The following is a 27,870-nucleotide window of genomic DNA, read 5'->3' on the forward strand; positions in this document are numbered from 1 at the left end:
TTTAAAATTTGAGTTAGTTTAATATATAGGTTGATTTCATGTTCTTTAGTTATTTGAATATATTTTTATCTATCTATCTATCTATATATATATATATATATATATATATATATATATATTATTATTATTATTATTATTTTACATGTATGCATGTTGTTAGTCACTATGTTACTTTATATGCACTTCTAGTTGCATTCTCCAAATTGACATAGAAAGATAATCTTCAATTTATTGTCTTAAAATATTATGTTATATTTCTTTGTTCAATTTAAAATGAATAGTTGCTTATATGATTTTATTTTGGTGCATGTAACACCATCCGAGTCCATCTTTGGACTAAATCCTCGCATATCATTGAATTTTGAGTCAACTTTATCCTTGTTTGAATTTTGAAAGCTGATACGCAGATGTAAAGGAGGTTTACTATAGGTTCCGGAAGAAGAAAATAGGCTGATATACAATCTATATACAGGAGATACAGAAAAAGGGTGACTGTATATATTGATATATATTTATGCATAATCATGATATACAGAAATGAAATGGGCCAAAGGCCCAAAATACAGGTGGCCCAATATCTTAGTCCAGATGTACAGAAACTAAGTATTGGGCCGGATTTTTATTTTGTTTATATTGTTATTCTATTTATTTGGGTTGTAATAATTTAATTTATTTATGGTTGTGTATACTTGCTTAGATGTTAATTTTTAGTTTGGTTTGACTTAATCGAACCCCCCTTAAAAGAGAAACCATTTTTGTGTTAATTTGCTCTAAAAATGACTTTGTTCAAATATTTTTCTTTTAGTTAGACATTTAAAAAAAATAGAATTTTCTTTCAAATTATCTTAAAGTTTTTTTTATAATTGATATTCTTTCAAATCAATTGAGTTTAAAGTGTCTTTCTCTAAAAAAAATAATCTAAATAGCTCAAATAATTTTTCTTATGTAATCAAAGTCTTAATCATCTTTAATTTTGCTAAAATACATTAGATCTACCACTTCTCTTTAAATATATTTAAAATCCATTTACTCAGTCATTTAATAGAATATATTTTCTTAATAAATTATCTCAAATATCTCAAGTTGATTTACTATTCAAATAAATATATTTATCTTTACTACTTACAAGTAATTTTTTTTAAAGTTAGTCAAATACTTTTCAAATCGTCGGATAACCGCACGTTAGCGACCATTTTGAGTGCTAACACCTTCTCAAAATGGAAATAAGAACCTCGTACCTTTTTCTCTGAATTTTTAAGACTTAAATCTGTTAGGGTCTTTTAAATTAAGTTTTCTTAATTTCTTTAAAAAATTAAGTGGCGACTCTTTTTTTTCTAAAATTGATTTTTTCTCTAAAAAGTTGAAATTAATTTTAAACCGTCTTTTTTCGACATAACAGAAGCACTACAGTTGGGTGATTATAATCCAAAATATTTTTCGACAGTAAGTGGTTTTTATTCAAAACATGAGGCATTTCTTTCCAGTTTCCTCCTATTAGTAGCAGAGTGATGATACCACATATCAACAAGGTGCTTCAGAACATATTTTTTGTCCAATAAATTTATAAAACATTATTTCATTGGCTTACTTAAGTTTTTCACTTTACTAGTGTTTTTAATAAAAATTAAAAAATAATTTCCTGTCCAAATCTACTATCACGACAAAAACTTAAAGTTTAAGGGTGAATCCTCCTAATCTAACACTAGATTTCTTTGACTTGTTTTGTGGACTGTCAAATTTAAGAGATTCTTTTGACCATGAAGTTCATGCAACAACTTAAATACACACTCATTTTTCGGCGAATTTAAAGGACAAAAAATGATCAAGTGATACTTAAGGAACAATATTAAATTTATTACCAAAAAGATAATGGTGGTATAATTAGAAAATATTTTCAGACCTTGTTGTCTTTTAAAATTTCTGCAAAACAAATGGAGTCTAAAGCCTCTCATCCACATCAAAAGGGGAGTGCTCCATGTTCTTCTTTTTCTTCAGTTCAAGAATCAAATTTTGAATCCAAAGTTCTACCGACAGAGCTAATCACTGAAATCCTCTATAGGCTTCCGGTGTAAACCTTCTTGAAATTCAAGTGTGTTTCAAAGTACTGGCTTGGTTTAATCTCTAGCCCTAAATTTGTCGAGATCCATCTCAGCAAATTTGCTAATAACAAGACCTACCATAGGCTTATGCTGGGGTCTGATCGACCTGAAAAGAATCTTAAGCACTGTTCCATTAGTTCTTTACGTTATCACTTTACTAGGGCAATTGACTTGGATTGTCCTCCAAAACAATCTTATCAACCTATTAAGGTTGTAGGTTCTTTCAATGGATTGATTTGTGTTGCCATTGAGGAAAAAGACTTGTTTATCTAGGATCCATCAATTAGGAAGCTCAAGAAATTACCTACTTCTAGAACCGGTTCCTTTTACATGTATGGTTTTGGATACGATGAGCTTCATGAAGATTATAAGGTAGTGGAAATCACCAAAACTGTGTATGATACCGATTCACGTTATAATGTGGGCAAAATATACAGTCTGAGTAATAATTCTTGGAAACGTTTAGATGATTTACAGATTGAGAAGCAATTCAATAACTGCGGTGTGCTTGTGAATGGGAAGCTTCATTGGGCTATTACTAAAAAGTATGCGGGTTATTATAATGATTGGTCCATCCTTGTTGTTGACTTGGCTGATGGGAGATGGGAAGAAATGGATTACCCTTGATACGGAGAAGGAATTTCTTGTTTTACGTCATACCTCGGAGTGATAGGAAGTGATCTTTCTATGATTTGTCATCCTCTTCCTCTAATGACTGACACAGATGTGTGGGTTATGAAGGAGTACGGGGTTAAAGAATCTTGGACAAAGATGTTTATCATCAAGCATCCTAATGATCTCATGGAGTATAGGTTCTTTGGTCCACCCATTTGCATGACAAGTGAAGGGGAAATTTTGTTTAAGTTTGGACCAGTTTTCATGCTTTACAATCCAAATGAAGACTCGGTGAGATTTTCAGACGTTACCAACTGTGGTCACGTTGTTGTCGTTGAGGCAACACTCGACATCGAAAGCCTAGTTTGGCCCTTTGTTGCAGAAGGCACTAGAGATGCAACAACATCAAAGGCCGCAAAAGCTCATGAGATGAAGAATATTGTGTGATAAATAATTAGTATAAGAGTTCTCTATACATTTTTGTTAAGAGCTGTTACATTCTGTTTCTTTTCTCAAATATAAAACAACAAGACATTTCATATTACGGACATTAACCATATCTGCGTGTAGATCTTTTTAGTTCCTTTTTCATTTTTGCTTCATGAAATAACTTCCCAAGAACAGTACTGTTTGTTTAAGTGCTTGGTGTCTTTACCATAAAAACTAAATTGCACTCAACATTGTTTCTCTTCTTGAAAAGTATTTTAAGGGGCATGTCGTGCCTCTAAACAGAATAAGAATAAATAGCACGAGGAACATGGATATGATGGCAGGTGAATGTGCCAATAACACCTAGGTATAGATCATGATAGGGTTATTGTTTGATACAGGGAGCTTCTTCAATAATAATTTAATAGAGGAAAAGGAGGAAACACAACTATTATGGAACAATCGTTAAGGTCTGACATAATATCTAATTTTGGTACTTTTCCTTGCTGCTAATATAGATACTTTCTTATTTTTGTCCCGCACGAAATTTAGTGTTTTTCATTCTGGTAATAGCTAACTGAATATTTTCTTTAGGACTATCTTCCCCTTGTTTAACTTATTTGGTCAATGAAAGGCTGAATTGTCTTTCTCTTTGTCAATAATGTTGACATAACCAATGATTCCTTGTAAGGATAGAGCAGTTATGAAAGCAAATTAAACTGCTATGACCTTGAGCGCAGGATGGGGTCAAAAGCACGAACTTAGGAGATAAAGATAATGGGGATGAACTCTGCGCGCTTAAGAGGGCCCTGTCTCAAATTTAGTTGGCAGGGGAATGGATCTCATCTTTTTGCTTAAATAAGGCTTCGGTTTCTAATGAAAGTGATTTTTACGACATGTTTAACATAGATCATGTGCGGGGATAGCCTGCATGTGGACCTTTGGAGACTTTTGTTCTTGATAAATTAATTACTGTTTTGTTAACTGTTATTTCTACTTCACTTTCAGGAAGTGAAAGCTGATGTTTGGAACAACGAATCTACTCCCTGCTGGCTGTGCGGATTGCAATGCAGAAGGATGGGCTTTCTTTGTTTTTACTTTCATTGTAATGTACTTATGTTATTTCCTTGAGCTTAGAACAGGATTTACATATGCTCACTGATTGCTGAAACAGTTATTTAAGAACTATTCAATGTTCATCTTTTTACAGCAACTACATAGTTAGAAAATCAATGTGGTACAGATGCAGCTTCCAGTAATGGAAAATTTCAATTTGGTGGATCCAATATGCTTTTATACTATGGAGACGAAAGCTACTTCAATTTTCGAGAATCCAACACTAATACGACAACATTTTTGAAGAGTCCGAACAACATAGTTTTCAACTTCACAAAAGCACACCGTTACTTAGCAATTAACAAAGCTGACCTACGCCTCATATCTCCGTTGTTTCATAAATTTAAATAACATGCAACTCAACAAATATAACCACAATAGAACTTGTAGTTTGTTAATGCATTCTAGCAGCCGCTATTTATTACTCAAATCTTTCCTCTTTGGCATTGATATTCAGTTCATGCAACGATTTATTGATATGTTAGCCTTAGAATTTTGTAGCTGCAATTTGTGGAAACCATAAGGCATTGGGAACATGATCATTTAAAAGGGGAAAATAGAACCAAAGAAACTACGAGCATTTGATTTATTCGTTTATTCTGTATTAGTAGAGGCTAATTGATCAAGGGAGACATTCAAAGTTGCAACAACTATAGAGGTATCAAGCTGCTAAGTCACAATATGAAAGTGTGGGAAAGGGTGATGGAAATGAGGATGAGGAGAAGTGTGTCTATTTGAGAGAATTAGTTTGGATTCATGCCAAGGCGCTCGACTACAGAAGTCATTCATATTGTAAGGAGATTGATGGAGCAGTATAGGGAGCGGAAGAGGGACTTACACATGATATTCATTGACCTAGAAAAGGCCTATGACAAAGTGCCAAGAGAGGTCCTATGGAGATGCTTGGAGACGAAAGGTATACCAGTGGCGTACATTAGAGCGATTAAAAACATGTGTGATGGAGCTAAGACTAGGGTAAGGACGGTAGGAGGAGACTCAGAGAACTTTCCTGTTACGATGGGGTTGCACCAGGGATCAGCTCTTAGCCCATTTCTATTCGCCCTAGTGATGGATCAATTGATGAGACAAATACAAGGTGAGGTGCCTTGGTGTATGTTGTTCGTGGATGACATAGTCCTGATTGACGAGACTCGCAATGGAGTTAACGACAAGCTGGAGGGCTGGAGACAGATGTTGGAGTCTAAAGGATTTAAATTGAGTAGGACCAAGACAGAATACTTGGAGTGCAGGTTCAGTGGCCTGCCACGTGAGGCTGACGGAGAAGTGAGGCTTGGTACATATGCCGTTCAAAAGAAAAGAAGCTTCAAGTATCTTGGGTATATTATACAAGAAGATGGAGATATCGACGATGATGTTTCACACCGTATTGGTGCAGGGTGGATGAAATGGAGGCTAGCCTCCAGAGTGCTGTGTGACAAGAAAGTACCACCAAAACTCAAAGGCAAGTTCTACAAAGTGGTGATTAGACCGACTCTATTGTACGGGGTGGAGTGTTGGCCAATCAAGAAACTTTATTTTCAAAAGATAAAAGTCGCGGAAATGCGAATGTTGCGGTGGATGTGTGGGCACAGTAGGATGGATAGAATTAGGAATTAAGATATTCGAGACAAGGTGGGAGTGACATCGGTGGAGGACAAGATACGGGAAGCAAGACTGAGATGGTTTGGTCATGTGAAGAGGAGAGACCGGATGCCCAGTGCGGAGGTGCGAGAGGTTGGCTATGGACGGTTTTATGAGGGGCAAAGAGAGGCCGAAGAAATATTGAGAAGATGTGATTAGACAAGATATGACATAGTTGCAGCTCACCGAGGAGATGACCTTAGATAGAAGACTGTGAAGGACTCAGACTAAGATAGTAGGCTAGGTGGCTTATCTTTTCTCCATATTAGTCGTAGTTTTGCTCATTTGTCGATTAACATTTGATTTCTGCATTTGATTACTACTTACATTTATTGGTTCGGTTTACTTTGGGTATCCTATTTATCTATAGTAGTTAATGCTCCTTTCTTTCTGGTCTTTCCTACCCTGACTTTCTCGCTCTCAGTATTCATATTTTTATATTGTTTTCGATATACTTGGCTCTACTGACCTATGTCTTGTTTTCCTTATTTTTCTTCTCTGTTAAGCTGAGGTTCTTTCAGAAACAACTGCCCTACCTTTCAAGGTGGGGGTTAGGTCAGCATACACTCTACCCTCCCTAGACCCTACATGGTGGGATTATACTGGACTTGTTGTTGTAATTGATCAAATAAGTGTTCTTTGATATCTAAGAACACAATGCTGAAAAGATGTATAAAAGGTAATTCGTGGGAAGGACGGACAAACCTGTTTGACTAAGATTATCATAAATATAAGGGATAATACACAAGTACCCCTCAACTATAATCGAAATCGCTAGGACACACCTCACTATACATGAGTCCTATTACGCTCCTGAATTATTTTAAAGTATAATAAACACACCCTTCAGTGCTGAGGTGACACAGAGAGTGTGTTCACTCTTTTGGAGGCATGTGACAAACAAAAAAGAAGTATTAAAATCTTCTTAATTTGGATACATGTCCATCTTTAATTGGACATTTTCATTATTAATTAATACACATAAGTAGTTAACATTAAAACTCAAGTTGATATCTTTTTAATTAATTTTTTTCATTATGAAATAGCCCAATTTTATCATTTTTAGAAATATAAATATTTTTTTCACAACATACTTAAATTGTCGGAGATCTTTTTCCAGATATTTCATCAATTTGTATGATATCGGAAGATTTTTTGTTTCTTTTTATATTTTACTCAAACGCTTAACATGAAATTCGAAAAAAAATTTGCATATTAGAGATTTAGTTTAGGCAATATATGGTGAGCACACTTTAAATTAAATATTTTTTTTTAAAAAAATTAAATTATTTTTTTTATATTTGATGAGTTTTATTTTTTAGATCTGACGATTTAGTGATGTGGCACTAACGTAAGGATGATGTGGAGGAGAGTGCAAAGCACCTCCCTTCATGTGAGTGATTATATAGATTTTAGGGTGTGTTTATTACATTTTAAAATAATTCAGTGTCACTATCATAGGACTCATGTATAGTTAAGATGTGTCCTAGCAATTTCGATTATAGCTGAGGGGATACTTGTGTATTATCCCTAAATATAATTAGCAAATTGAATACAACTTCTAGTTCAAAAAAGAAAATGTAACTTAAGGAACCTTAATTCAAGCCTTCATCTACTTACAACATAGGATATGCATCGATTAGTGAACATAGGTAAGTCATGTTCTATGGATATAGCTTATTTTGGAATGTGAAATTTTAAGAGATTCTTTTGACCATGTAGTTCAAGCAACAACTAAAATGCACGCTTATTTTTGGCATATTAAAGGGAAAAAAGGACACTTAAGGAACAATTTTAAATGTCTCACCAAAAAGAAAATGACCACTTATTTTGGAAAAGAATTATATAAAATATCTTCTGAGATGCTACAAATAGAAAATATTTTCAGAGCACAGATATAAAGCCCGTTTGGATTAGCTTTAAGTTGGTCCCCTTTTTTGCTTTTGGACGTATTTGTCCAATGCTGACTTTAAGTCATAAAGTTCTTAAAGTCAGTCAAAAATGAAAAGTTGGGATTCCTAATTTTTTTTTTCCAAAGTGCTTAAAGTCATTTTCTTTGACCATGAAAATTACTTGTATATCCCTTATATTTTAACTAAATTCTCAAACTAGTTTTTTTTTATTCTTTTAACCCTAAAATTCACATCATAAGCACTTTTATCCAAACACTCAACTGATTATTTATAAAAATAACTTTCATCACTTCAAAATTCTAAAAACACTTCATAAATAAAAGTTATTTTTTTTAAGTCAATCCAACACCTTGTTGTCTTCTAAAATTTCTGCAACACAAATGGAATCTGAAGCCTCACATCGACACAAAAAGCGGAGCAAACACACTAGTAATGCTCCAGTTTCTTCTTCATCAGTTCAAGATTCAAACTTTAAATCCACTATTCTGCCAGAAGAGCTCGTCACTGAAATCCTCTTGAGGCTTCCAGTAAAATCCCTCTTGAAATTCAGGTGTGTATCAAAATTCTGGCTTAATTTAGTCACTAGCCCTGAATTTGTCAAGACTCATCTCAGCATAACTGCTAATAACAAGGACTTCACTCATCATAGGCTTATGTTTAGATTGATGGGTCCTAAGTACAGTCTTAAGGATTGTTCCTTGAGTACTTTTCTATATGACTCTATTACTAGGACATTTGACTTGGATTATCCTATGAAAAACTCCTGTAGATTCGTTGCGATAGTGGGTTCTGTCAATGGGTTGATTTGTCTTCGCATTGAAGAAAAAGATTTGGTTATCTGGAATCCGTCAATTAGGAAGTTCAAAAAACTGCCCGATTCTTTAGGTACAATAAGTACGACTCATTTCCATTACATGTATGGTTTTGATTATGATGAGCTTGCTGATGATTATAAAGTAGTGAGAGGTTTACGAAATTTTAGTTCTAACAATTCATGTTATATTGAGGTCCAAATGTATAGTCTAAATAGTGATTCTTGGAGAATCATAGATCATATTATGAGTGAGGACCTTGCCCTGCATACGGGTTTGTTTGTGAACGGGAAACTTCACTGGGTTAGTAAAACTTCTCGAGATCTTCATTCATATAATGATTGGGACATTATTTCTATTGATCTAGCTGATGGAAAATGGGGAAAGGTGGATAAACCCTGCTATGGAGAAGGAGATCCTAACTTTACTCCATACATGGTAGTGTTGGGAAGTGATTTTTCTGTGTATTGTAAACATCCTGAAACCTTTGCAAATCTGTGGGTTATGAAGACGTATGGCGTTAGGGAATCTTGGACAAAGATATCTAACATCAACGTAAGGTATCCAGATTGTGCACCCTTTTGTATGTCAAATAACGGTGATGTTTTGCTTGATTTTGGAAGACATATCCTAGTTTACAATCCAAAGGATAACTCAATCACATATCCAGAGGTACCCATCTATGATGTCTTATATGATACAAAAATCTACATTGAAAACCTAGTTTGGCCGATTTCTGCAGAAGGTACCAAGGATGCAACAACAACCAAGACTGATCAGATGAAGACGACGACGACAACAACAACAACCCAGTGAAATCCCACATCGTGGGGTTTGGGGAGGGTAAAATGTACGCAGACCTGACTCCTACCAATGTAGGACGGCTGTTTTCGAAAGACCCTCGGCTTAATAGAAGCATAGAAAAAAAAAGTCAGACAAGAATATTAAAAGTAGGTAAGTAGATAACGAAAGCGGTCCAAACAATAGTATAATCAAAGCACCAAAAAATAGTAGATATTGTTAGATAATAATATAAATACCATAAATAACATAAGATAACAATTGGTGCAAATTAAAGAATGTAGCATGTTCTCTGTATGTTCAACCACACTTTATTGGTAACTTGTTTTCTATTTTTCTTATGTGTCGTATGCTTAATATGTTTATGTTCTATCTGTTATATATGAAGGGAAGCATTGAAGCAACAGTAAATTATGATGTCTGTGTGTGATCTAGAGATTATAGATTTGAGTTGTTTTATCAGCCATTGATGTTTGTGTTAGGCTGCGTCTCATCAATGTTTGTGTTAGTTGGGTAGCAACAGTAACTTCTTTGGGTTGCCTTTTTGTTTTGTTTTCTATTTGTTACACAGTAAAAATAACACCTTTAATGCCGGTATGTAGCGAGCAATGTGTAGATTAGACGCACGCCACGAATCCAAACTCTATTTCAAACTAAAATCTAGTACTTAAATAGAGAAGAATAAAATAATGGGCTCATTATCCACAGCAATTCCATTGGAATGTATGACTTCTAATAATTTTGCATATAGTATAACTCAGTAGTTCCATGCGAACGATAAACTTAAGAATCAAAAACTCAAATGATGTTGGTAAAATTCGAATGGACTTTAATCATTTGATTTTTACAAGTCGATAAAAATAAATTAAAGGTATAGAGCAATCGCGCGACTTGAATCTTCTTAAGAAAAAGGTAAGTATATTTGCGCCTGGACCTGAAAATTGTTCTTATTATTTTTTGGGAAAAGAGTTTGATATACCCTTTAACTTTGTCATTTATAATTTATATACCCATATTATAAAAGTAGTTTTTTTCGGCACTCGCTTCCTTCGTCTTAAGTAAAGTTCAGTTTACTTTTTCGATTCGAAACTTTTAGTCGAGCTGATGGCGAGATCGATTTTTTGTTCGAGGTTCAAGAGGAAGGAGAGGAACCTCATATATACTCCTATTGTTATACAATTGGCTTACATATATTTTTTTCCTCTAACGGAAGTGAAAAAATAATTTTTAATTTTTACTTTAAAAAATATTCATGTAGGGGTATATTTGATCCTTTTACAAGTATTTTGTTTTACTTCTTTGATTCAACGGCTAATTTGAATTTATTTTGACGGTCAAATTTACTTTTTCACTAACTTTATTGTAAAATTTATTATAGATACCCCAATTTTTTGTATAGATACAAAAAATAAATTACAATATAGCCGCAAAAAATAGTTTTAATTTTTTTTTACTTTTTACTTTTCATTCACACTTTTTTCTTTTTATTATGCATATTCTTACTTTAAGGAATGAAAGAAAAAAAATTAAAATAAGAATAAGAAACTCAAATAATGATAATCAAAGAAGTAAAAAAAAAATTATGTGTGAGAAGGATCATATATACCCCTACATTGAATTTTTTAAAATTAAAAATAAAAAGTTAATTTTCGTTAGATAAAAGGGTATGTGATCCATTTTAGTAACGGTAGGGATATATGTGAGCCACTTTTGTAACGGTAAGGGTTTATGCGAGTCACTTTTATAAAGAGGATTATATTAGCTCTAAATGATAAAGTTGAGGGGTATATCAATCCTTTTCCCTTATTTTTTTTATTGTACTTATACTTTCACCCACATATACATATAAGGGATTGATTTATCATATGGTCATTCAACTAATAGTTATTATATCATAATTACTTTTTTGATTCTAATTTTCTTCCGCCAAAAAAATGACTTTCTGAGATAATTAATTAACAACTACTATTAATTGGCTCAGCGACTATCTGAAAAATCTAAGACACGGATAAAAAGACAAAAAAATATACTTTGAGCATAGGCAGTCAATAGACTTTAGTCAAATTCAATTGAATTTTTATAATCTGTCTCTTTTTGAATTTGCAAAATTCAGTTACAGCAAAATGCATAGTCAAATTCAATTAAATTGTTGTAATTTGGTAAAATTCAATTGAATTTTTATAATCTGTCTCTTTTATGAATCTGCAAAATTCAGTTACAGCAAAATGCATATGTCACGTTTTAGCTTAACTAAGGATAACTTTCAATTAAATGTCTTTACATCTATCAAAGATTTGAGAAAACCAAACTCAGATTTTGTTGCAATAACACAATTTATGAAAAAAGAAATTACGTTTTACATTCAAAATAAAATTATGGAAGAAAACAAGAAACATATATATCGTCCAACTCAGGGCTCACACCGTTAATTAAGCATTACACTATTTTCCTTTTAATTCGTTTACAAAGAATCAATCTTTTTATACTACTTACACTTTTTATTTACCTTATATATATATATATATAATATGACTTATGACAACAAAAAATTTTGATGAAAGGTGTTTGACGACTAACCATCCTTGAGCTGATACGGTAGACAAATATTATTACATATAATTTACGATGAACATAAGTTCTAAAAATATTTCTTTCTTTTTAAGACTCATATCCAATTGTCGTAATATAAAATAAAACTACGCGAGTAACTATATTAATACCATGAACATAAGTGAAGACACCAAGTAATAGTGTATTCATATAAAACAATTTATAGATAAAACTATGCATTCATAACACTCAATGACAAAATTACGGTCTTACTTCCTAACCAATCTGCATTTACTTGTAACTGTTATTATCCATTACTTTAAAAGAGTCAAGAAACAATAAATCTCATTTTTATCCTTTTTGAGGTCCATATATATATATATACATACCTCATTGTCTAAGTTATCCTTTGCTGAAATCTTGTTGCAATTTTTCTTTCAACATACTAGGGAAAAAAACCTTCTCTATAATTTTCTGGAAAAAAAATAAATCCAATGGTTAATTTTGCAGAGGAAGAAGTTGAAGTTGTTGTGATTGGAGCTGGTCCATCGGGTATAGCTGTTTCAGCTTGCTTGAACAAATTTGGCATCAAACATGTTGTGCTAGAAAAAGAAGATTGTTGTGGCTATTTGTGGAAGAAAAAGACTTATGATAGACTTCACTTGCATCTATCTAAAGATCTTTGTTCATTGCCGTTTATGCCACATGCAACTTCAGCACCAAAGTATATGCCTAAAAATGAATTTATTCAATACATAGATGAGTATGTTGAGAAATTCAACATCAAACCAAAATTTCAAACTTGTGTTGAATCAGCCTTTTTCAACAACGAGGATAAGAAATGGAATGTGAAATCAAGAAATGTGGCTAGTGGAGAAATGGAACTATATGCATGTGATTTCTTGATTTTGGCGACTGGCGAAAACAATGAAGGACATATTCCAAATGTGTTGGGCCTTGAAAATTTCAAAGGTGAAATAATTCATTCAAGTGAATATAAATCAGGAGAAAAATATGAAGAAAAAAAAGTTTTAGTTGTTGGATCTGGCAATTCTGGCATGGAAATTGCTTTTGATCTTTCAAATTATGGAAGTCATACATCAATTGTTGTTAGAAGCCCAGTAAGTCCTCTATTCTCTCTATACCTTTTTTACTTTATCTTTGTTTTGTTTACATGCATGTAGGTTTGTGTTGTTGATTTTTTTAATTTAATATCGGTGGTGTTCGATCAGTTTAGCTGGTACCTCAACTATTTTTACTTGATACCTATACTTTTTATCAGCATATATAATGTTGTAACTATATATATTCACCAAGACGTCATTGGCTGTGAGTTTGTTGACAGTCAACTTCATGTCAAACCCTAAGTGCAAGGTCTGGAATTTGAACATGATTTTCTTTATATACCCTTTGTGGTATTTGTTATCCAGAAATAAATTTTGATTCACTTCACCTCCAATAATATCTACCGATTCATCATTTGTGGTAGAATTTACAAACATACTCTCCAAGCACGATACAATGTTGCAAAAACAACCTCAAAATCACTTATTTTTTTAAAAGGGGATATTGATTGACCAGAAAGTGATTACGGGATATGGAATTGGATTTTTATAATTACTAAAAAATGGGATAGATATCAAAATTTCCCAAAAACATAGAAGATGTCAAGTATTTTTTACCGTGAAAAAAAAAGTGTAGAATTTGGAGAGTTGACGAGTTGTTTAGTATAAACAACCATACACATGCGTGCAGTTTGTTTAAACAACTCATATTTTTTTCCTTTGAGGAACTGAGTTTGAAGAATTAGGGTTCCTTTTTATTATAAGTAGAATCTTGATCTTTATATTTTAAAGAGATAAGTGTCAAAAACGCATTTAAGTTATTCCGTTTCTTAGCTAAACTATTGGGAGTGTGAGTTTCATATATGGTGAGAAGGGTTTTATTTATTTACTAAAACTAAATTTATATCAATCAATTCAAGTTCAAAGATAGGGTGATGTAAGGGACCCATACCTTCAATCTCTTCTCTATGAGGGATTAAAAGGGTTGCAAAACCAATTGACCTCTTTAATGGAAGGGGTCTATGTATTTGCATGATCCATCTAGATTTAATCCTAGATATACTCAAATGACAAAAACGTCAATTAATGTTAGCTCAAGAAACATACAACAATAACCTATTGAAGTGGAAAATGGTGATTGTCCATGATGCATTTTCCAAAAAAAACACACAAAAATATCGATTGTCAGATGTCAGGAAGGATGAGAATTTGATACTTGTTTAGATTTTGATTTTCATGGCGTTAGTTGTGTATGTACTTCAAATCCTTTATCATGGTAACTAGACGGCCCCTAGTGTTGTGGAAGAAAGTTGGTATATGTTTTGCAAGGTCAATTTATATGAAGAGGTGATGCAAAGTCACAATGTTTGTGATATTGCAATAGTAGAGACTATGTTGATACATCAAGTCTTTGTTAGGTAATTTATCTTGCAAAAGCTTCTAATAAAGGAGGATAGCATACTAGAGATTAAATAAGTGATCTTGCTTTTGCCTCAATTAATACAAATATCTACAATCAAATCTCTAACACGATGCAGAAAAAATAGCATATATTTGTATCTCGAGATTGACAAAGTTCCAAGGGAGGTCCTATGGAGATGCTTGGAGGCGAAATGTTTACCTGTGGCATACATTAGAGCGATTAAAGACATGTATGATGGAGCTAAGACCAGGGTAAGGACGGTAGGGGGGGACTCGGAGCACTTTCCTATTACGATGGGGTTGCACCAGGGATCGACTCTTAGCCCGTTTCTATTCGCCCTGGTGATGGATCAATTGACTAGACAAATACAAGGTGAGGTGCCTTGGTGTATGTTGTTCGCGGATGACATAGTCCTGATTGACGAGACTCACAACGGAGTTAACGACAAGCTGGAGGGCTGGAGACAGACGTTGGAGTCTAAAGGATTTAAATTGAGTAGGACCAAGACAGAATACTTGGAGTGCAGTTTCAGTGGCCTGCCGCGTGAGGCTGACGGGGAAGTGAGGCTTGGTACCCAGGCCATTCAAAAGAAAAGAAGCTTCAAATACCTTGGGTCTATTATACAAGAAGATGGGGATATCGACGACGATGTTTCACACCGCATCAGTGCAGGGTGGATGAAATGGAGGCTCGCCTCCGGAGTGCTGTGTGACAAGAAAGTGCCACCAAAACTCAAAGGCAAGTTCTACAAAGTGGTGGTTAGACCGACCCTATTGTACGGGGTGGAGTGTTGGCCAATCAAGAAACTTCATGTCCAGAAGATGAGAGTCGCGGAAATGTGAATGCTGCGGTGGATGTGTGGGCACACTAGGATGGATAGAATTAGGAATGAAGATATCCGAGACAAGGTGGGAGTGGCATCGGTGGAGGACAAGATGCGGGAAGCGAGACTGAGATGGTTTGGGCATGTGAAGAGGAGAGACACAGATGCTCCAGTGCGGAGGTACGAGAGGTTGGCTATGGACGGTTTCAGGAGGGGCAAAGGGAGGCCGAAGAAATATTGGGAAGAGGTCATTAGACATGATATGGCACAGTTGCAGCTCTCCGAGGACATGACCTTAGATAGGAGTCTATGGAGGACTCAGACTAAGATAGTGGGCTAGGTGGCCGATCGGTTCTCCATAGTAGTCGTAGTCGCGCTCATTTGTCTTAACATAGGATTTTGCATGGGATTACTGCTTATATTAGTTGGCCCAGTCTACTTTGGGTATTCTATTTTATCTATAGTAGTTAATGCCCCTTTATCCCCGATCTTTCCTACCCTGACTTTATCGCTTTATCGCTCTCATTATTCATATCTTTATATTGTCTGTTATATGCCTGACTTTACTGACTTATGTCTTGTTTTTCCTTGTTTCTCCTCCCTTGTTCTTCTCTCTTAAGCCGAGGGTCTTTCGGAAACAGCCGCCCTACCTTTTAAGGTGGGGGTTAGGTCTGCATACACTCTACCCTCCCCAGACCCCACATGGTGGGATCACACTGGGTTCGTTGTTGTTGTTGTTGAGATTGAAAATTAATAATTCAAATTTAGATCTCAACATTTTCACAAAAAATGCAACATTGAGTGAGGAGTTTCATATTTTATCCTTGTGATGAGACTAATTTGCAACGTATTTGAGATTTTTTCTACTTACGGCATACATCGTTTAACGTTTATAATTTTTTGTGGCTACTACTAATGTTTACCATAAAGATTTATATGCAATTACCTTATAATTTTTTTATTAATATGGTTGTCAAATTCAATAGGATTTATTAATTTTGTCCCAATGTGTTTGCAGATTCATGTTGTAACAAGGGAGATGGTGCATATTGGAATGTTGATGCTAAAATATCTACCAATATCTTTGGTTGATACTGTGATTTCAAAGTACGCTAAATTCAAGTTTAGAAATTTGGCTGAATTTGGAATACCACAACCAGTACAAGGCCCTTTTTCTGTTAAGATCTCAAAAGGTACATCCCCAGTAATTGATGTTGGTACCATTGACAAGATCAAACTTGGAGAGATTAAGGTATGATAATATTTATGTATTGTTTTTTCATTCTATTTTGAGAAATATCATGTGAAAAATAAATGTCCTGAGTTATTTCGAGGTCTTTGGTCTGATGGTAAGAGCACAATCTGTGATGTGTGGTTAGACACACGTCACGAGTGATTACAACTAAAAACCTTGTAATAATATTTAATGAATAAGAGTATAAATACATGCTCATTATCTATAGTATTTCGAATTTTACTTCACTAGTCCACGGAATCGATAGAATTTAATAATTTTGACTAAAACAATGCATTTGTGTTATAAAAGTTCATCTAATGTGCATGAATATTCTATTATAAAAAAGAAAATAACACTTGATTTTTTATGAAATATTGTTTGGTGAATTTTTAATTAGGTACTTCCTGGAATATCAGAAATAAAAGAGCATACAGTAGTGTTTGACAATGGAGAAGAACATCCATTTGATGCAATCATTTTTGCTACTGGATACAAGAATGTTGCTACCAAATGGCTAAAGGTACGTTTTGCAAATTATGGCGTACGGATAAGTTTTTGCAAATGTTATTTTTTTCTTTCTAATTTTGAGTCTTGAAATTGGTCCACTTGCTTGTAAATGTCGCGTGCGGATAAGTTTTTGTCCGTGAGGTATTGTGTAAGGGTAAGTTATCAAAATACATATTGTTACATATACTGATATACATACATTATGAATTAAGACTAGTCATAAAGTACTTTTATGAATTTAACTTATATATGCTGACAACGTAAATAAAACTTCACAATTCAACCTTATTTTAGAAAGTTATTTGCCCCATTTTCCTGGTTACTAATTTCACTTATAGAAGTAATTAATTTAGTTATACTATCATTGTCTCAAATTTGTACAATTTTTTCTTTTTTTCTTTTTATGCAGGATTATAGCTCTATATTTCTTGATGATGGAACATTGATAAATAAATTTCCAAATCATTGGAAAGGAGATAATGGGCTCTATTGTGTTGGATTTTCAAAAAGAGGGATTGCTGGTATATCAATGGATGCTATAGCTATTGTTGATAATATTAAGACTCTTAGAGGAGACAAAAACTAGAGATCCATTATTATATAGACTATGTTGTTAAATAAATTCTTCGGATCTGCATGAATGCGAGATGCTTCATGCACCAGAATGCTCTTTTATTATGTTGTTAAATTCTCCGGACCCTGCATGAATGCAAGATGTTTTGTGCACCGGGCTTGACTTGTTACTATACTGTTAACTTCATATAGAGCTTAAAAACCTTGTCTGTTTTAATTAGAATCTAGTTTCTATTGTCATCAAAATTTGATGGATCTTTTCTGATTGATTGTCCTTTTTTGTTAGACTTATTTATTTTTATAATGATAATGTGGGGATCTGATCACACAGCACTTGTAATCTCTTGCCACTTGCGAGCACAAGTATCAAATAAATCTACCCCCACTACATTGGGTAACTTTTAGTTGAGAATCCCTAATGTTAGAAATTTGCGTTAAAAACAAATGTTTCTTGTTACTGGTAAAACAATTGACATCTACTCTTGAACAAGTAGTATACCAGAACAAGCTCATATTTCCTGTTTTTCATAGTTAGAACAAAACTCATTGCACATTCATTAAGAACTCATGTCGGTAAAGTAAATTGAGAGAGAGAGAGAGAGAGAGAATTGGCTTCTCGAGAATCGTTTTTCCTTCAATTCCTTGATGTTCACAAGGTACCATAAAATTAAATGTACATTGAGCAGTTAACATTCCATCTTGTTAGGTCACTGCTAAGTCGATCTGCACAGAATGTCCTAACCAACACGTACAAAAACAAGAGGAAAACGAGGGGTACGTTACCTAGCTCATACGAGTTACTTCCTAAGTCCTAGCAAGAATGTAAAGTTGTTGCAGATGATTCAACTAGATACGAGCAAATGGTTCATTTAGCTTCCTCCCCAACCTCCTGTCTGCATTTTTGACCACTTAGTCTTGGGTGCATACTTATTGTTATGCTTTCTTTTGGGCCAACTTTTTGTGTCTGATTTTCCCAACCATTGAGCAGCAGAAGTTCCTCCCGGAGTTTCTTCTGATCTTTTTCTTTTTGTCTGGGTAAAGTCTGGTGGTACACCGTCCCCGTTTGACTGTCCCCAGTTCGCTGAAGATGCTTTTCCCCAACCTTTGGTAGACCATTTTCCTTTTGACCAGGGAGAGTCAGGTGGCCCACCGTCCTCCTTGGACTGTCCCCAACTCACTGAACGTACTCCTTCCCAACCTTCAGTAGACCATTTTCCTTTTGACTGTCCACAGCTCACTGAAGTTGATCCTTCCCAACCTTCGGTAGACCATTTTCTTTTTGTCGGGATAGGTTCAGAAGGTTTAGCCGACTGGCCTCCTTTACTTTGATCCTCCTTATTCTTGATATCTCTACAAGGAAGAGTGATTATATTTCCATCTTCTTTAATGTTCGTCCCAGAACCTTCTTGAAAGGGAGCAGCATGACCAAACAACTGATATTTTAATGTGGGTATTTCAACAAGGCCATCCATAAAAGCAGAAATGTATTCGCTAGTACGCTGGATACACTTATATATGCGTTTCACTTCTCCTTTCCCAACAGCCCTTGCAGCATTTTGAGACCGATCAGTGAAATCCTCAACCTGAGAAGATAATGATAAGCCATTAATACTGCACTTCAAAGATTGCTTAGCACAGAGGACATTAATAAGTGCAAGATAACTACACTGATGCAGCAAACTTTGGAGTCCCATGTTTTAGATAGCCAAGATGCTTCATAGGTGCTTGCACATAGTCCTTTGGACCATAGCTTCTCAATTGACAATAACTGCAATGAAATGAGACCATAATGAGCCAGAAAGCTGGACCTTTGATAGGAACTGGAAGTCTCTTTAAGATTGAGGCCAGATTTACTGAATTCACAGTACCTTGACTAACAGTGTAACTAGCAGCTCAGCTACTGACTCTTTGTTCCTCTTCCCATAGTTCACAAACTTATGCAACGACTTTGCCACTGCATCTGGATCAGAGCCATCTAGAACATTTCCAAGCCAAGGAATATTACCGAGCTACTCAATACAAAAACTCTCATGAAAAAACTAAGAGAAAAGAGAAGTCTCACTTAGAATCTACTTGGAAAAAAAATCTCAACAATGTTCTTGAAATTAAGAATCTAGTCTATAGCTATTGTTTAAGCTCCTCACTTTCTAATCAACAGACTGAAAGGATATAAGGATTTCCTATTTGACTGTATCACAGAATTGCCAAACAAGACTACTCAAACTAGCTCATTCAATGCCTGTTCAAGCAATTAAACTGCGCCAAAAACAAAAACTGATCTCCTCTGCAAGCTTTACTGGTCTACTTGCTTGGTGTTTCAGATGTTTTGTTAACAGCATGGCATGTGATAGCATGATCATGTAACTGGAAATAATTTAGATAATCATCTTACTCCCTTTTGACTGACATGGCTATTACACCACATAATACAGAATCCTAACATGAAAGGGAGCATATAGCTCCTTTACTGTTCACAGTAGGGTCAAGTATCAATACGGATCAAAAGGCAACAAGTGCTAAAACCAAAACTGCCAATTCGAAAATTTTTCGCACACATCCAGATCTGATGCTTAGGGTCCTATATATTTCCTTCAGACGAAGTATATCTATCATGATCCTGATTCCAGGGAATTTTTCTTCTACTACAGTACTTCACTACACTGTACTGATACTAAAATTAGTATTTCCCTTTAAAAGGCGTTCAAAAACTGAAAAAGCAAAGAGTCATAGTTACCTTCTAATATGGCAGAAAATGGCGGTAGTATTGGAGGATTTCGTGTCTGCGAAGTTCATCCATTAGAGGGACAAGTTCACAAATGAAAAAAAAAAAAAGATTACCAACGAAACAACTACATCAATAGCACTCTAGAAAGGAAATATACACATACTTTTCAGCACACGTCAAGTTCCTCTCAGATAAAAATATAAACAAACTAAGCAAAAAGGCAAGACTTCCAATATTTATGTTTTCCCATGAATTTAAATTAGTAATGCCTAAAGACTAGGCATTCAGAAATGTTAAATGTTATTCTGAATAAGCGAAGGCTACGAGGGGAAGAAATTGAGATGAAGTTAAATAAGATATGGGCTTATTAAAAAGTAAAGATCTTTCATTTTCATTTTCAGCAATCAATAATGCTTTTATTGGCAAAAAGGGTTAAATCCAGCAACTAGAAGTTTATGAGAGCAACACCCATAGTGCAAGAGGGTGCTTTACAAAAGGTGCACCAAACAATCTTTTTCTTTCTCCTTTTTTCTTTGGATAAAGCAAAGTAAATTTCAGTAAATAATACCAAGAAGGTATTGCAAGTCTGCAAAAGTACAAAAAGTAAAGTTCTTCTATCTTTTTGTATTTTATAAGTTGAAACAATACAAACTTGGTGTTGTAAGAACACTGTAACTGGGCATTTTATTGTGCTTAGAATAACCTCCTTAGAGGATACTGCAGATAGCATGTTATGCACATTTTCATCCTTGACCCCCTGAAAGAAATACTTTTTGCAAGGCAAAAGGAGAAGAAACATCCAACTCAAAACTGCTACCGAGACCTGTAAGATGGATGACCTTCATGATCACTAATCAAAACAAGAATGTTGCTATTTCTCTTTCTTTTTTTAATATAACCGAGAAGTATATTGTTTTCCAGCACAAAACTTGGTGGATAATGGGTCCTGCTCCTCTACCCTTCTTCACTTAGATACCAAACTTGGTTGATCATCTAGGATTCAAACAAGAACATTACTATTCAAACATAGAACATCTTTTCCTTTTTATCTTTTTGTTTTTTCCATAATCTGAAACCATATAAATTTGGTGTTGTAACCACATCTTTTAAATTTGGGGAATTAAATTCTTCTTAGAGTAGCTTTCATTAAAGGTACTGTAGCCCATAGCATTGAATCTCTAGAATGAAGGTCCCTGTTAGAATAATGGAAGAAGGCAACAAAATCATGAGAGGGCATTGAAAAAAAAATTGAATAACCACAGCAGACTAAAGTCAAATCATATGATTTCACTAGAGATTTTCTTCTATTAAGGTAAAGATTTTATTCATAGCTATAATCAGTACATATTTTACCAAAGAGTACTCTGTGTAAGGTTATGTAAAGTGTTAGATCACCAGTAGCTCCAATCCTGGCAGACTGATTAACCACGATAACAAAACATTCAGCTGAAGGCACAATTCGTATCGACTCAGCATGCAACTTCCATAAAATGTAATCAAGACATAAAGAGTAAGATGGCAACAGAGAAATAACTTGTACTTGGCTCATACCTGCAAATGAAAAGCAACCAAAAGTATTACAGATAATGAGTTCAAAGTTTTGTCTCTTGAGCTATTAATATTCTGTGCTTTTGCCCAAGCTTTCATCTGCAGAAACAAGAGATCATATAATAACTGATATCTACCAGCACATACATAAATTGACCCTCAAGAAACAAATCAAGAATGCTTATTATAGAAAAGTGTCCAGAATAAGTAAAAAAGAAATGTTTTTGGTGATTTGAACGGGGACAGAGATCTCCCCCCCCCCCCCAAAACGAAAAAAGAAAAGAAAGAAAGAAAGAAAGTAAGCAAGTAAATACAAAATAACTCTGAAGTTTTTTTCGATCAGTAAACAAAAGAATATTTCCGCAGCACAAAGAGAGATCATACATGGAGCAAATAAGCTATGGGAACTACATTGTTCGCCCTTTCATCAACATGACTTGACTTAGTTTTGTCCTTCCACACACTGAAGTTCTCTCATAAATAAACAGTCATGCAAGATCACATAACCTAATAGTTTATACTTCCCCATTGTTTGGAGTAACTAGGATTCAGAGTCATTTACATGTTTTACAAGTTAAGATGATTCAAAAGTATGAAATATAATTTCAAAAAGGGTTTAAAAATAATTTTTAAAAAAGCATCTCCTTAGTTGGTTTTGTTTGTCAATCTATCTTCTTAAAAGATGCAAGTCTTTGTGGCATTAGTTGATGCACTTTCCGAGTTTGCTTCCTTTCAATTTGAAATTCGCCTTCAAGACATAAATGTGAAATTTTATTTTATGCTACCAACATAGGCTATTGGCTCTTGTTGTTGCTTTCTTTTTCTTCTCTTTAATCTTCCACTCCCATTGTCCCATGTGATAACATGCCATGTCTCTTTGGCTGCCAAAAATAGAAGGCACAGTCCTAACTTGTGAACCTCCTTTTACTTGCTTTGTATTGAATATCTCCGGGGGCATATGAAAGAAATTTTCATTCTGAATGTATTTCAAGCAAAGATAAAGAAAGTGATCTAATGGCTATCCAATTCATTTAAGTGCTAAGAGCACAGGTGATTGTGTCAAGAACTATAGCCCTGTGGTACTGCTACGATGCATCCAGGAATCAAATAAGAGGCCTTCCAAACTATTGAACAAGCAGAATTAAACGTGTACTTCATTTCAGGAACAACTGTGCTATTACAAACATACAAGAGATTGAAGAATTTTACCAAAAAGCTCAGCTTCTGAAACCTTTCATCGAGTGAGCAAATCATGTGGATTATCTTAGACTTTGAAACTCCATCCCTGTTTTCAACTGATATATCACACTCAATTTTTGTTCCACAATCAACAACTTTCAGAATGGGCACCTTGGCAGCTGTTATTGGATGAACACCAGAAACATGCCCATATCCTGAAGCATGGAAAACCACTCATGAAAAACCAAACATACTAAATCCTAATAGTGATAAAATAAAGTGCTAAATAGAGTGAATATATACAAAGGATTCATGAATTCCCAAACAAACAAACAAAACAGGAGGAGATACCCTACGAATTGCCAGTTTTATGATTTTTCACATTTCCAGGTCTGCTTATCTACTTTTCTAATGATATTAAGGTATTTTTAATAATTAAAGAATAAAAGGACATGTAGTATAGATATCTCTTCCAGCCCCTCATTGCTCTAGCCTTATGGCATACATCTTCCTTCACCGCTTGGCTGTCTCCCATTGAAGTTTCACCTTCTTCTTTTTTCCTTTTTTTTTCTTTGGTAAGAGTCATTGAACTTTCACCTTTTAGCGGAATTATGATTGGATGCATATATGAGAGAAGGGGATAAAATATCCATCATTTGGCAAATGTACAAACAAAAAAAAAATCAGATAAGTTTACCAGACTTCTTAAAGATATACAATTGTTTCCTTCGTTTTCTTGTCCTTTTCTTTCCTCTAAGTTCTAACTACGCAACCACTTACTCTTTTCCAATTACTAATGCCTAATGCAATGACAACCTGGGGAATATTTTCAGTGAAAAATCTTTAGTATGTTCCATTTGCAGTAGAATTGCAGAAAGCCTCATTAGTACTTCTATGCGTTGACTATATTAGGAATCAAGATCCTTCTACCTTTCATTTTCTTATCAATGCTATTTCTTTCTTGCTTTTCACTATTTTCTACCACATTTACCTGTCACATTGCAGACAGAATGGTGGACGGTATTCCATTGAAAAAAATAAGAAAACCAGGTCTCTTTATCAAAATAAATGGCACCTGACATTTGCCTTAATGGAAATAGTCATTCCTCATTTATTTAGTTGGTTATACTAATGGAATTAGTCATTTCTTTGAAGTGTCAACAATTTTTTACCTAGAGAGCATTCAGAGCAGTAAATCTACTTCATCTAAAATTCGATCAACTCTTAAAAGTAAAATGTACTTAAATTCTGGTTAGGACACAGAGGCAGTAATCCATGAACTAAAGACAGTACCAAGGAAAAGAAGGAATTAACTCAAAGATTTACTTTGAAGTGCATATAACTTCCTTGCAAATTTCCTGAGAGTTTGAATCTTCTTCTCATGCGTAATTTTAACTGAACTGTTGTCAAAATTAACAGATAGATCTAGGTCACTCTTTGAATGGAATAGATCCATTACGAAAGATCCAAACTCCTCCACAACAGGAACATTACCAGAATGTCCTGAAAAAGAAGAGAAAAGGAGTTTAACTGTCACATCATGCTGTCATATTTTAAAAATACAATCGAACATATAGCCTAACAATTCAAATTTTTTAGATGATTAAACCAATTAACATAGCTACTACAAGCCAGTTCAGAGGATCAATTTGCTGAATCGTGTTATAAAAAGTTTCGGTTCAGAGATTACCATAGATATCCTTTGCTATCTCATTAAAAACAGAAATCAAATCTCTCCTAACTTCATAATCACTTGGTTTAGGACGGCAAACTGTATAAATCTCATTAAGCAATTCTTCAAACGCAGAAAGTCGCTCCGCGTGCACTTTATTGTTTTGCATTCGCTTCCGTTCAAGCCTCTCTGCTCTCTTACGAATAACTGTCATCACAGTTTAATCAATTGATGATTCAGCCAATAGTAAAGCAGATGATAATTCAACAATAGTGACTTGTTGCAACTGCAAGACTCAAAGTATGTTTCCAAAATGCAGAGGTACAACCAACCCAGTCAATATAAAGTTTGAAATTACCTTCCCATAAGCTTTTTCTACTATGAAAATCATACTCTTTGACTTCTCTAGGATACCTAGTTATCTAAGTCGTAACTCTTAATTGTACTTATCAAAAGAATTGGTACCTAAAAAGAAGCACAAGGCTTTTGTCAGTAATACTCATGGTCAATAGAGAGGAAAAAGCTGTCTGGAATACTTATTTTCACTGCATACAAAAAACAAGTTTCTTTACTCTTTCTGTCCTTTGCAACCAATCAAGCATTCGCGATTGAAGATATCACTTGTTATTAAGTAGGATTATTTATCCCCATTCACCTAGTGCATTCTGCGTAACAGTCTTCACTACATAAATTCTGTATTAAACAAAAAAGCAAGGAAGTACACTTAGATTTGTACACAATAAGCTCAGATTAGTACTTTTTTCTTTGAATGGATGCAGGGCTGGTTGGGCAGTACAAAATGGCTCCAAAATTGGTAATCTAGCTTAGTATTGAAAGAGAGACGCATTAACAAAAATATGCAAGGGGAATATGTAATTAAAATAAACATGACACTCAAGTATAGTAACTCTAGCAGTGTACCAAAGTATACCACAACAGCTGGAAAACAATTTTTGAGGGAAGGAATTTTAACTATTTAACTACCGAACAGGGAGGGCCAGAACCTTCAGACTTCATTCAAATCTTTCCAATTTGCCATACTATGAGATAATTCTCCTTTCACACTCCTCTAGGCCCACAATGAGGAATTACATCTTAATTCAACCATTGCAACAGTTTCCATAAGAAATGCTACCATTATTTTTCTCTTTTTCTTTTAGTAAGTAACAAATGCTACCATTATGTCTTTTTATATTTTTTGATTGGCAAATGCTACCATTATCATTTATCTCTAGGTAAAAGGTTTAATTCTGGAGGATCAGTAAGTGTACTGTTCTAGAACTGTGAGAATCAAAAGGTGTAGAGGGCACACTGGAACCCTCAAGAGTTTTGGGTATACATAGCTAAAGACTACTTCTTCTTCTTTTTTATAACCAATAAATCCCGAGAGCTAGAGACACACGATCCGAAACTTGGTGGATAATGGGTCACCCCTCTACCCTTTTCCACTTAAATACCAAAGTTTTTGTATGCATCGGGACTGGAACCTGTGACATGCTCCTAGCCCACACATCAGTCGATGCACCCTTACCACTAGTCCAAAGCCTTTGGGGTCAAACACTACTTCTGGTCTTCTGGATGGTCTTATGACTAACTTTGTACAAATGGTTATATTTACATAGTCAAACTCTTTTCATCTCCTTTTCTATGATGGCCGTGTACAGACCACCTTAGCTTTTTTTCCTTTTTCTTTAACTGTGTTATCCAAGCCAACTCTCACGCACCTCAGCTGATCCACTGAATAGCTACTACCTAACTCTGATCACCAAGACTTAGGTACGAATTTGAACCCTAGTCTCCAAAGTTTTTATCCACTACATTTACCACTATGACCCACACTCTTGGGTGCAAGTAATATTTTTTTCATTACGATTGCACCTAGGGTGTGGCCTAGTGATCATCTCCTGCTAATCACAATTACTAATCTTTTTAGCTTCAGGCATTCTTAAATTCTTTTTGAATCCCATTGGCAAAAATCGTGCCTCCGCCACTGTGAATGACAACCATAAGGTCTAAGTTTTAAATCCCAACATAGGGAACACCCTCCATCTGTCCAAGACTTGGTGAACAGATTTACCCAAAGTATGGTGGTTGGAGGGTTATCCAAAATAAAAAACAGAACTTTCTTACTAGGGTTAAAAGAAACAAACAAATAACTATTTTAATTCGATCAAAAAACCTAGGATAAATATCAGAAATGTGGGTCTTCAAATTTACATCACAAAAAACAAAAAGATTAGAACTTTATAAGCTCACACCAGAAAGTACTGACCTTTAACGTGATAGACCATGGCCTTGGGAGAGATGAGAATCTTTCTACTCAAATGCTTATCGTTAGCTCAAAGGAAAACCCAGAAAAAAGGGGGTGAAAATCCATTGTTATAAACCGAAAAGAAGAATGGAGCAGTAATGTACTAGACAAGATAGCACAAAGTACAAGTTATGGAAGCAGAGTGAGCTTCTATTTCTTGAAATCATCATTCTTCCAGTAAGAAGAGGAGTGAGAGAGGAACAAGGCAAAAATAAAACCCGACCCATTAAGGCCATACCCGACTCATCGTAACCCATTTCCATTTTATTTCTCCTCCAGACCAGTATATTTTACTGTTGTTTTTTTCAAAAAAAAAATTATAGTTAATAATAATATCATATACATAATAATTTATTAATTTGATATATATTTAATATTAATTAATGTGATATACACGTGTAAGTACGTACACGATACACTTTAGTTTTATTTAATTATTAACCGTATGAAATTATATTAACATGCTAAAATGATATAAATTTTGTTATTTTAATGGGGGGAAATATGCAAGAGTTAAATAACTCTTATTTTCTTTTTTCACCGAGATAGGTTTTAACTTCTTTTTTTTTATGATTTTTCATTCAGTATTCGGTATCCGTATTGAAGTCTAATTAAATCAAAATCATACTGCAAGATTTATTCTTAGAGACGGTGCTCTCATCAAAAAAAAAATTCATTACGATAGACTCGAACTCGAAGCCTCTAAACAAACAAAAAATAAGATCTTATATCAGTAATTCAGTATCTCTTTACTTAATGTAGTCCATTATATTAGTATCATCTTATTGGAAAAAATATTTGGTAAAAAGTCTTGTTCATTAACAAGTATTCT

At 34.4% G+C, this 27,870-nt stretch overlaps 3 protein-coding genes across 3 annotated transcripts; 2 read left to right on the plus strand and 1 right to left on the minus strand.

Moving 5' to 3' along the window:
• Positions 1-8,193: 8,193 nt before the first annotated feature.
• Positions 8,194-9,463, plus strand: LOC129881904 (F-box/kelch-repeat protein At3g23880-like). Its single transcript, XM_055956019.1, has one exon. The coding sequence runs from the start codon at positions 8,194-8,196 to the stop codon at positions 9,439-9,441; it is 1,248 nt and encodes a 415-aa protein (XP_055811994.1). The 3' UTR covers positions 9,442-9,463.
• A 3,007-nt stretch (positions 9,464-12,470) lies between these two features.
• LOC129883731 (probable indole-3-pyruvate monooxygenase YUCCA10) lies at positions 12,471-17,616 on the plus strand. The gene is made up of 4 exons (XM_055958339.1): positions 12,471-13,097; positions 16,305-16,538; positions 16,921-17,043; positions 17,440-17,616. Exons 1-4 carry the CDS (start codon positions 12,471-12,473, stop codon positions 17,614-17,616), a joined length of 1,161 nt encoding a protein of 386 aa, XP_055814314.1.
• Positions 17,617-18,229: 613 nt separating this feature from the next.
• On the minus strand, positions 18,230-27,223 carry LOC129883251 (protein HESO1-like). Its single transcript, XM_055957875.1, has 9 exons — positions 27,000-27,223; positions 24,746-24,934; positions 24,382-24,558; positions 23,086-23,270; positions 21,880-21,975; positions 20,338-20,383; positions 19,472-19,578; positions 19,270-19,371; positions 18,230-19,186 (listed from the first exon to the last, which is right to left on the minus strand). The coding sequence occupies exons 1-9, from the start codon at positions 27,016-27,018 to the stop codon at positions 18,473-18,475; spliced, it is 1,635 nt and encodes a 544-aa protein (XP_055813850.1). The 5' UTR covers positions 27,019-27,223; the 3' UTR covers positions 18,230-18,472.
• Between the last annotated feature and the right edge of the window lie 647 nt (positions 27,224-27,870).

Source organism: Solanum dulcamara, chromosome 3 (assembly GCF_947179165.1).
Source record: "Solanum dulcamara chromosome 3, daSolDulc1.2, whole genome shotgun sequence".
NCBI classification, from domain to species: Eukaryota; Viridiplantae; Streptophyta; class Magnoliopsida; order Solanales; family Solanaceae; genus Solanum; species Solanum dulcamara.

Bases quoted from the DNA above. Each gene is read 5' to 3' on its own strand.
- LOC129883731 (XM_055958339.1), top strand. From the start codon at position 12,471: ATGGTTAATTTTGCAGAGGAAGAAGTTGAAGTTGTTGTGATTGGAGCT. The intron at 16,539-16,920 runs GTATGATAATAT...ATTTTTAATTAG, and splicing joins TCAAACTTGGAGAGATTAAG to GTACTTCCTGGAATATCAGA. The intron at 17,044-17,439 runs GTACGTTTTGCA...CTTTTTATGCAG, and splicing joins TTGCTACCAAATGGCTAAAG to GATTATAGCTCTATATTTCT.
- LOC129881904 (XM_055956019.1), top strand. From the start codon at position 8,194: ATGGAATCTGAAGCCTCACATCGACACAAAAAGCGGAGCAAACACACT.
- LOC129883251 (XM_055957875.1), bottom strand. The intron at 24,559-24,745 runs GTAATCTCTGAA...CTTCTTTTTCAG, and splicing joins GATAGCAAAGGATATCTATG to GACATTCTGGTAATGTTCCT. The intron at 21,976-23,085 runs GTAAAATTCTTC...TTGTTTCTGCAG, and splicing joins TTCAGAAGCTGAGCTTTTTG to ATGAAAGCTTGGGCAAAAGC.